The sequence below is a fragment of the Tuber melanosporum genome (genome assembly GCF_000151645.1).
Source record: "Tuber melanosporum whole genome shotgun sequence assembly, scaffold_158, strain Mel28".
Lineage (NCBI taxonomy): Eukaryota > Fungi > Ascomycota > Pezizomycetes > Pezizales > Tuberaceae > Tuber > Tuber melanosporum.
The window spans coordinates 153,029-163,194 of NW_003298817.1; the positions used below are offsets into that span (position 1 = coordinate 153,029).

Genomic DNA, 10,166 nt, shown 5'->3' on the forward strand with positions numbered 1-10,166 from the left:
AGACGCCTGCGATTTCATTTCTTTTCTTCTTAAACCTAGAAATTAAGCACCCCCCCCCCCCATCTCTCTCCCCTTTACCCATCATCGACCCATTTTTTCTCAACTCCTACAGGATCCAGGATCTGTCGGATCGGATCAGATCAGATGAAGCTACCATAGGAAACAAGTAGATGGTTAGATTTCCGACAAAGGAAAAAGGGGAAACAAGATCGAATTGAAGATTTGTAGCGTCGAGGGAGCGACTCGATGACTTGGAAGCAGCGCCGTTGTCGCGTGAAACAGTACGTTACGGTACCGTACGTTGCGCAGGTCGCCGCCGTCTTTTTTTTTTTTTTGATGTCGCGCGTATCGTTTGGTGGATATCGACGATTACAAAACCCTTTCCCGCCTTTTGGTCCGATTACACCATGGCATAAAACGTTACAAGTTTATCGATCCAGAGCCTCTGTGGGAGAGGTATATCGTGGTTATTGTGGTTCTTGCGGCTTTCTTGGCGTTTCTTGCCCTAGTGCTCGTCGAGATGTGGCTCTCTCTCTCTCTCTCTCTCTCTTACAAATGACGGGTTTTTGGTTTAGTGTCAATTAGCCCATGGCCCGGGTTTTTCTTTGTCACCTTGTTGTGCCGAGTAAGCTATGGCATAGTTGAGAATCCGGGGACTCGGAATCTGGTCTGACGGTATTTCGTGCATAAATGCAAGCGTATGGCCGACGTTGGGAACGGGAAAAACATCCAATGTATCTAGTATTCGCTTCAACCATAGTAAAATAGTATAATCGAAACCTAAAAGCAGAGTGGAGCGGAGAGTGTAATGCAGAATTCCATGGAAACCAGAGACAAGAAAAGTTCCAGCACCGCAAGTGGAGGTATGATAGCAGAAATTGAGATTGAAATTGAAATTAGTGAACATAACAAAGAATGGAAAAACCATAAACCAAAACCGAATCACTCCTACACCGAAACATATGACCTAGTCCGCGATCCATGACATTTCACAATCCATCCCTTCTATTATGACCCAAGAAAAGAAAAAGGTGTTGTACAAGGGAAAAGAGAAAAAAAGAGAAAAGAGAGAGAATGCAAGTGAAGTTGTAAAAGGAAATGGCGATTTCAAAAAAGAGTGTTGAGGGATTGGCAAGGAAATGTTTAGGGGGAGGTCGAGCGTCGCTTGGTGATCGGATGAAAGCGTTGATGACATCCCCGGGGAAGGGAAGCAAAGATAGGCTGGCGGTAGATTATAAGTCGGTAGTGAGCGACAGAGCCTGCAGCCCTTATTATGAGGGTGAGGACCAAGGAAGGCTTCGTGTAGGTTGCGGGGTGGACAGCTCTAGCGTCCTCTTTGCTGTTGCTGTTGCTGTTGCTGCTGCTGTTGCTGCCGTTGCTGCTGTTGCTGGTGACCTAGCATTGATCGGTCTTGGGGACCGTCTTGCTGCCACACGAACCTCTCTCTGGGGGTGAGGCCTCTGTACGGATCATTAACCCAATCTCTTGGTATGCCCAACTCGATTGCCGCATCGCCAACCCGCTTGTTCGACTATAAAAGCATTAGCGTTGGAGAACTTAGTAGTGACGATGGTCAGTACTAACTTGTTCTTGTTCGTATTGTTTGGTCATATCGAAAGGCAGTTGGTAGAGGGGGTACTGGTAAAGGAGGTAGCAGGTGAATAGAATTGTTATTGGTAGGCAGGTATGGGATGCTTGATGCGTGGGTGGACCGATGTCTGGTGGTTGGTGTGGGGGACGCAGCGAGAGGGAGAGTGAGAGGGGGGGGAACTGGCTCCTAAAATACTGGGTGCAAGGTGCTGTATAGTAGTAGGGCGAGTCAGGAATAGTGCAGTGGTGTAATGGGTGCAGTGGTGGTGGATGGATGGGCAACTTATACATTACCCCCCCCCCATAACCAGATTGCTATGCATGTAATTCCATTAAGTGTAAACACGGCCGACCAAAGAGACCGGACGTACCTTACACATGACCACCACCACTGGCAGCCACATTCGAAGACTTTCCGTCCAAAGGGGCGGCGGCGGCCAGGCAGATGTTCAAGCAGCCTCGGGCCTAAGAGGCTCAGTAGGGGGTTGCAATTAGATTTAGGCCAACGCTCAGAGTTACCTGGGAAATCGCTCCGCAAGTTGTTACCGATAATGAGGCATTACCACTGTCGCACCCTAAATAACTCGCAAATCTTTCAGCGTAAGTTGAAGTTAGGGCGAGAGTCCGTAGAAAATAGGGCGGGGACGCAGGTATTAACTCGTGATGCGTATCGTGGTGGGCGGCAGGGAGGGGCTGAAATTGACCCATAGTGAGAAAATGATTCTGTTCTGCGAAACTTTGCGAACTTGTCTGAGAAACAGACCAAGAGAGCAACAAAAAAACAGGGGAATTCGCACCTTAAGAGCACCCTTCCCCAATGCCGGGGGGGCATAGCCACACACAGCTAGCAGCAGACCTTCAGTTCAACATCCAGCGCCTCCTTCTACACCTCCAACAAAGCCAGAGACTCCCGCAGACCCGGCCTCCGCCCCCTGTCCTCCCTCCCTTCCTTCCAGTCCGCCTAGCTTGCTAAGAATGCCTCGTTGTTTCCTGGCGTTGGAGTTTGGAGAGAAGGAAGGAATGATCTGAATAGATTATTTTGTCAGATGGTCGGATGGCAAGGCTCCACTCGAGACTTTTGACGTGGTGCTTGCTGCGGTAGGCGTCGGCTGTGGTGTTTTTTTCTCGTTTCTGTGCTTCGCGTGTTAGTTTTTCTTTCTTTCTTGCACTCCGGCTGCCTTCCCAGGGCTGCCGAGGTTGGCGGGCGGTGGGGGTACGCTCCCACGAAGCGAGCGAGGGGGGTGGCGGGCATCGGGCAGTGACCTTGCCAGATGACCCGGACAGTGCGCATTCTGTACTGTACTCGCACAATCTGGAATCGCGTTGGGGTGTGTCGCTTCGGTAGGAACGTCGGAAAGTCGGATACGCAGATAAGACGGAGAAATAACAAAGGGGTTGTTTGGTGGCGATGGCCGCGAGACAAAGTCAGGCGAGGTGCTGCGTATTTTGAGTACTGTTGCACATCGTGTTCCCGACATACCCTGTCCCTCCAACAACACAGTAGAGGGGCACGATACCGCCGCCTCCAAACGATTTCAGATGAGGTTTTGATGCTGGTTGGTAGGCCCTTTCCTGGCGTTAGGTAGGAGGAATCAAACGTGCTGGTATCATAGAGGATTAGGAAGAGAGGGGTAGATAGGCAGATGCCTTCGTTAAAACTGACTTGAAAATATATAGCGGTCCACCTACTCGGATACTGCTCATCAATCCCAAAAGTGTCCGGAAACTGCCCGTCAAGCGTCTGATGATGACCACCGGATTTGCGAGTCTTGCGGTGCGATTTCTGGATACTTTCTGTGCTAGGGCTTGGCCTTATTTCTGGGTCACAATTATCTCCTCGAACTATCATACATACTCTATGGCATTATCGTGATGATTGTATTCTCTAACCCTATAATACAACAGCAGTGTTAGCAAAACCCTACCGTATGAGAAGTTGGCGACAGTGGGCCATCATGTACCCCCCCGCCTGCGACACGGAGGTTTGCGCAGGACTAGACCTGGGTCACCGCTGTTGGAATATGGATCAGTTAGAGTACTCAAGTTCCTGGGCACAGGGTCAACGCACTCTTCTCGAGGTGTATTGAATTGCCATAACGTGGGTACGTGATAAATTACAATCACATACCGGTATCACAGGTATCACCGGAAAGTGAAAACCCATTACTCTCGAAAACTCCCCTACTAAATCCACACTATCGCGAGGGGTAGGTTCTTTTGCACTCCACACCCCCTCTGAAACCCACTAGTATCCAGCGCTATCGATATGCCGCCACACTGTGGTAACACGAGCTCATATAATAAAGATGCATTGAGATTCAAACCGCAGCTAATCCTCTCGGGAGGGAGGGAATCATTCGGTTCATTGCATGACTCTATACCAGTTAGGCCACAGCCCTACAGAGTAGAACATATAAACCGCGAACGCCCGTCCTGAAGACAAGAGGGAAGAAAAAAGGTCGCTTGAAAACTAAATGGTGCTTAGGTATACCCTTTTTGAATCACCGGTGCGGGTATGTCACCCTTAACGGGCCTGTCGGATTGCGGTCTAGAAGCGATGGTCAGGTCTTTATGTCTGTGTACCGTTGTATTGGGGTGATGGACCGGATGGTATTGGCTACCGGCGCGCAAAATCCCGTAGCACCAATGATATCTTCTGTGCCTTTTCGGCTAAGGCGTGGCACATAACGTAGAACGCCTGTGTCTACTGCCCTGCAACTTGCGGTCTAGGTGCTGGGATAGATGCTTGTTCCCAATGACCGGCGGCACGATGCCACAGTAATTTCGGGGGATAGCCCCGCTGGCAGGCTCATGCGGTATGAGCGCGTGCAGGAGGTGAGAGGATGGATATTTTGGAGTTCATGCGATTACGATACCGCAGATGTCAAAGTAGTATTTTATACCACTTTCAAACCGCCGAAACAGCCATGCAGTGCGCACTTACAAAGTTATTAATAAAATAAAAAACCTCCCCTCATGTCCTGTTATTCCTCCCCTCCTCTCTTTGTCTATCCACTCATCTCCCCTTCCCCCTCCCGAGAGTGGAATGCAGGCCAACGAGAAACCCATTCGAGTGCTTCATACCACCTCACTCGTGCCACCCTATCCGTGCTTGGCCCTTAATCGCCTCCTTCCGCCCGCCCACAGGTGCCGTCAGCACATCCTTTTTGTCTCCCCGGTGTTCCTGCGGATAGGCGGGGGGAAGGAAAAATAGGCGGAGCGTCAATGCGAAGTCGATCGCGTGGCTCTATTGGTTCAAACTACTCGGGTATGGATGTGGGCGGCCGGATAGCTAGGTATTGGGAGAATCAAAGCTTCTTGTTTGAGAAATTTCCATGCCAAATTCATTCATTCATTCATTCCTGCTAGACGGTATCACAAGAAAGGAGAGCGGGGTAGGAAAAGTTCCAATCGAGGTTCTTGCTCCCCATTGATTGGGAAGATCTTGTGTTCAAGTTAGGAAAGAGGAGATCAGAGAGGGGGAGAGAGATGCCTACATAATATTATAGATTTATACATTAGTGAAGTCATAAGGCATCACTCGTGATGATACATAGCCGTATTCAATTGAGCCGGTGAACACGAGTCCCTGCAATTTCCTATGAGGGTAGTAAGATCAGGCCTCCAGAATCCCTGGCTGCCTCACACCCATACCCTAGCACACGCACACACGTGAAGCAGGCAGGTAAGGGTACAGCTGGGAGCGATGCGGGAGCACTAGGTTCCCCTCATTTAGAGCAGTCAAATAAAGCGGGGCTCAATATGCGAGAGAGGCTCACAAGGAGGTTCCCCGTTAGATTCCAAGGTTTTTACCTTTTCGAGGGAAAAAGTTTCCTGCAGAGGTTCTCTCTCACACTCTCCTGTTGAGCCACAGTTTATTTGATCGCTATAGCTCTAACCTGTTTGCGGGGTGCGTCGTGTATCGGGTGGCGACGCATGGCTTCGCACTGGTGGTGGAGGTTGGCGATAGAGAGGGAGATGGAGAGGATGAGGTGGAACGAGAAGAGGGGTTTGAAGAGAGTGATTGGGTTGGGCCAGATGGATGTTGTAATTGAAGAATATATATTAAAGGTGCTGTATCATGTATAGGGTTGCCAGCAGTGATAGCAGGTGCTTATCGCCCCAACACGATTCCACGTTTCGAGCGAAATAAAAGTGGTCCGGTCCGTCGGGACCGTACTTTACCATTCATGCCTCGTCTTTTGTGATAGTGGGATTTTCTTTCTCATGGATCGCGGGGTTGTGATACTGTCGGTGGGGGCACCGCGTCCATCAACCCTCCTACCTCACTCCAGCCATGATCTTTTATCACGATCGATTCGTTCCCAAATTGGAAAGAAATAAACCAAGATATGGTTGCAGAAGCGACCCCTGTGCCACGGGGTGGCTTCCGTTCAAGCATTGGATCTATCGTAACCCGTCGTAGTTCTAGAGTTCAAAATAGTCTACTTCGTAGTCCAATCGACTGCCCTCTACCAATCGAAAAACCCGATCTGGGGGGTTGAAGGAGGGGTTACACACTTCCTCTCCCACAGCTTCTGGCGCTATGATACAAGTTCTGGTGGTGGTAACCGTGTCCTTATAGGACCACATCTCACAACCACATCACATTACCCGCATCTCAACCCCCCGCTTCCTGCGCTTCAAGAGGCAGACCGCCGCGATAACTCCAGACCAAGAAGCCAAGGGGCGAAAAAATGCAATTCCCGGTTCATCCCTTCCCCTCCCTCCCCAATAACTACTCGTAGACTAATTCCCATCCCGATCCCCCACCGCTAAAACCCCCGACACTGGCGGTCTCAGCCCGTACAGTACATGGAACTACGAGTAGCAGCTTAACAATGTGGCCTTGCTTTCTGCGTACAATTTTGTTCCTTTTTTCTACTTTTTTCTTTTTCTTGGATGAGTGGATGGCTTGCCCCGGGCGGAATTGCTAGCGTGGGTGGGATTTTAAAGTTTTGGCTGATATGATGGTGCACCTTCTGCTTGTGGTTCGGTTTTGCCTTGTGCCTTATTGGTATGATAACTTAGTGGTAGTGGTGGTGGTGGGAATGCGGGCTGCCGTACAGTTGCCCTGAATATATTGTATATATCGGGTGCCATACAAGTATAACCCATTAACGGGAGATTTCGCTCTGCCTTCGCTGCACGGGATTGGATGCGGTGGAATGGGGCCGCAAGCTACGCCTCTTGGGAAAGTCCTAGGGGTTCTATGCGGTGCCACAACGTCTGCTGATATAATGAATACAGAGCTTATATTAATATCATGTCCTAATAAAATGCGGGTACCGATAACCTTAATAAACACGTTCCTGCTCTGTCGGCCTACTTGCATTACCAACCGTACGATGCCCTACCATGGTGTTCACGGTGCCTCCCCCTCCCTCGCGAAGAAGAGGGGCTACTGGACTTTCTTCTCCTCCCCCTAAGTAACTTCAACTATGTTCTGCTAACCCGACTTTCCCTGTAATATAATACGACGCGATAAGAGGCTATCCCTAGTAAGGGACTTTCTCCATGTCCAGCAGTGAACGAACGCGACGAAGCCATAATAAGGCAAGCGATCTGGGTGGGCCCTGATAAACCTAACTGACGATATGATTGGCAATTGGGGAAGCTTCCGTGTTAAGCGAGGTTCCATTCCACGGTCCTGGGATGGGAGGTCAATTGCCCTACTACACTTTATGTAATTTGAGTGCTATGGTGGCTTGCACTTGTGGAAGAATATCCCACGGGCATAGTGCCCTGGTTGAGTTCATACTCTACTCGATGCATCGGAGGAGGTAGATAAAAATGTCTAGTCTAGAATACTCCATCATACCGGAGTATTCTAGACTAGACATTTTTATGATACCTCCGCCATGGACGAGATCAGGGACCGACAGGAAAGGAGGACAAAACCCTCTTTCTGAGCCTTACCGAATGGATGATTTAGCCTTCTTGATTTATTCACTCACTTGAGCCCTCCTGGAAAACCAGACCTTGTTACCTTGTTTTCCTTCGTTTCCCTAGCGTCGGCGGGTGGCCTGGTTATGCTAAATTTACTTGTATCATATGGTATGTGTGTAGTATGGCATAACCAACTCGCCAAGTATGATTACCACTGAGTTTATATAGGGTATTGTTTGAGAGCAATGAGGTTTTTATCCCATAGAATTTCCTGTCTTTGTATGATATTAGCACGTGTATTTAAGCTGGGGGCCTTCCTTCTTAGTTAGACGGGCTCAACTACCTCTGGACAACAACAATCTGGATAGTGGTTTGTGCCTATCTAAATCAGGTTCAGCTTCACCTTCCTTTGCTTCACCTGTGTTGGTCTATTTACTATGATCAGATCCAAGTCAATTATCCTTTATCTATCTATCGGTTTATCGGTCTGGTTATAGCAGTTATTCCCACAGGGTACTGTACTTGTACAGCTCGGTCGAAACACCATCCAACTAAAGAAGGGTACATCAAACCTCTCACTCCGGTAGATAATTTTACCTGCCCTATGTGGTGGGGTTTTCTTTATCGCTGCTGGAAAATATCTGTGAATCCCGATCCTCGAATCCTCTGCCGCTGCTGTCCCACCCTCCTCTTTCGTCCTCTTTTTCCTGCTTGCCTGCTTGCCTGAACCTTCTGCAAAGGTGGAAAGGAGGAAGCAAAAAGTAAAGAGTGAGTTCCCCCCTCCCCGGTTAAAAAAAAGCAAGGAGAAGGAGAATGGACGATTGGAAAAAAGAAAAGAAAAGAAAGAGACAACTGGTTACCGCTGCGGGATCTTTTTTGACCTTAACTTGCTTTTATGATACTTCTCCATACTTTTTCTCTCTACTTTTCCAAGGAATAGCGGTTCTAATTCTTTGTTTTTTATCCTTCTTTTTACTTTTTTACTTTTTTGCTCTTTTATTTTAGCCCCTTGACATTTGGATTTCGGTGATTTGAAGCACACCTCCCCCACCTTCCTCTTCTTCCCTTTCCTCTCCTCGCTCTTGTTAACCGCGCATGATATTGTTCTTCATAAAGCTGGGATTTTATCTCCTGGATCTTGTTGGTGAAGTGGTGATAAGTCCTGGACCCAGGCGATATTTCTATCACGGCTGTCCCCCCCCTCTTCACTTCCGACCTTGCTCCTCCATCTTTCATCATCCGCAGCACAAAATAGTAGTTTTGACCCACTACCGTACCCTATCGATACCCACAATCTATCATATCCCTCCACACACCACAACACCACCACATCCACATCTGCGACCACTTACCCTACCATTTACTCAGTCCCCCTACCCCCCCGCCTCCAAAGCCCCACACACACCTCCACATACCCCGGATCCCCAACTCCAGGCACGCACACCCTACATATAACCACCATGTCAAATCCAATCTACGCTTATAGAGAATACCTCCACCTCCTCCCGCACCTCTTCTTCGTAAAAGTCGAGAAGCAATTCCTTAGCGAGGGTTGCGTAGCCTGCGACGACACACTCACTCGCCAACTCTTTGAGTGCAACACGTGCACCCTGCGTCTGTGCGAGCCTTGTAGGGACCGGATTGTGGATAGGTACCACATGGGCTCGCTGACAAAGTTGATACAAAACGTGGCGAGCTGGAAGTTGAGATATCAGAGCCCGATAGGGCTTGGACAGCAGCAGTGGTCGGAGCAAATTGGGGGAGGATTAGATATGAACCCCCAAACAGTGATCATGATGATGCAGGGGGAACATGGACAACAGCAATTGCAACACCAACACCGATTTCAAATTAACCATCAGCAACAGCAGCAAGAACTTCAGCGGGCGCAGCAACAGCAACAGCAGGAGGACCTGGAAGAGCAGCAGATGATGTTGCAGATGGACGGCGGGTTAAGGACCCAACGAAAATTTCTGGAAATGATGCAGAAGATTCAGAGTGAGATCGAGATGGAGGCGGAGCTGGAGAGTATGAATAACGTGTCGGGTGGGATGAGGGGGAGGGGTCCAATGGACAGGAGTAGCTGATGGGTGGTGGGATCGCTTACTTTCTTGCTTCCGGGGTGAAGTGGAAGGAAGTTCTAACGGTTATGGTGCTAGTGGTACTAGTACTATACTTTCCGCTCCTCGCTGGGCATCTCTGTTTCCTTTCCCTTTCCTTTCTCTTCTCTCTTCTCTTCTCTTCCCTTTTTTTCTTTCTCCTTTGGTTGAGCGGTGGTACGGAGTTCGGCGGCACGGCTACAGGGGTTCTATTTTATTCATTTTTTCTCCTCTACTTTTTAAAAGGTCTTGTTTTCCCTTGTCAGGCTCTAGCTTAAAGAACCGTATTTGGAGCGCTAAGTTAACATGGAGTTATGATTATTCTCAGATCATATTTCGCAAAAAAAAATTAATCGAGAGTTAATTTTGCCCGTCAAGGTCGGCCATGAAGCACCAAATTAGTGGATCAACTAATGATAAATCTCTTGGGAAAAAAAGTGAATTCGCCTTTGAACTCGTTGATAATCTGATACCGTAAGAACTCGAATAATTGTCACTCGCGCTAAGAGGCCAAATTAAACTCTGTCTTGCCAAGGTGTATTGCGCAATATCAGTTTCATAATTTACCAACTTTCTTCATAGGATACA

General features: G+C 48.7%; 2 protein-coding genes; one reads left to right on the forward strand and one right to left on the reverse strand.

The window, feature by feature from the left end:
* Positions 1 to 869: 869 nt before the first annotated feature.
* Positions 870 to 2,927, reverse strand: GSTUM_00003110001 (uncharacterized protein). XM_002836668.2 has 5 exons: positions 2,388 to 2,927; positions 2,249 to 2,283; positions 1,874 to 2,165; positions 1,585 to 1,799; positions 870 to 1,531 (listed from the first exon to the last, which is right to left on the reverse strand). The coding sequence occupies exons 4-5, from the start codon at positions 1,609 to 1,611 to the stop codon at positions 1,325 to 1,327; spliced, it is 234 nt and encodes a 77-aa protein (XP_002836714.1). The 5' UTR covers positions 1,612 to 1,799; positions 1,874 to 2,165; positions 2,249 to 2,283; positions 2,388 to 2,927; the 3' UTR covers positions 870 to 1,324.
* Positions 2,928 to 8,718: 5,791 nt separating this feature from the next.
* GSTUM_00003111001 (uncharacterized protein) lies at positions 8,719 to 9,947 on the forward strand. XM_002836669.2 has 1 exon: positions 8,719 to 9,947. Exon 1 carries the CDS (start codon positions 8,940 to 8,942, stop codon positions 9,564 to 9,566), a length of 627 nt encoding a protein of 208 aa, XP_002836715.1. The 5' UTR covers positions 8,719 to 8,939; the 3' UTR covers positions 9,567 to 9,947.
* Positions 9,948 to 10,166: the final 219 nt, after the last annotated feature.

Bases quoted from the DNA above. Each gene is read 5' to 3' on its own strand.
- GSTUM_00003110001 (XM_002836668.2), bottom strand. From the start codon at position 1,611: ATGACCAAACAATACGAACAAGAACAA. The intron at 1,532-1,584 runs GTTAGTACTGAC...ATGCTTTTATAG, and splicing joins AACAATACGAACAAGAACAA to TCGAACAAGCGGGTTGGCGA.
- GSTUM_00003111001 (XM_002836669.2), top strand. From the start codon at position 8,940: ATGTCAAATCCAATCTACGCTTATAGAGAATACCTCCACCTCCTCCCG.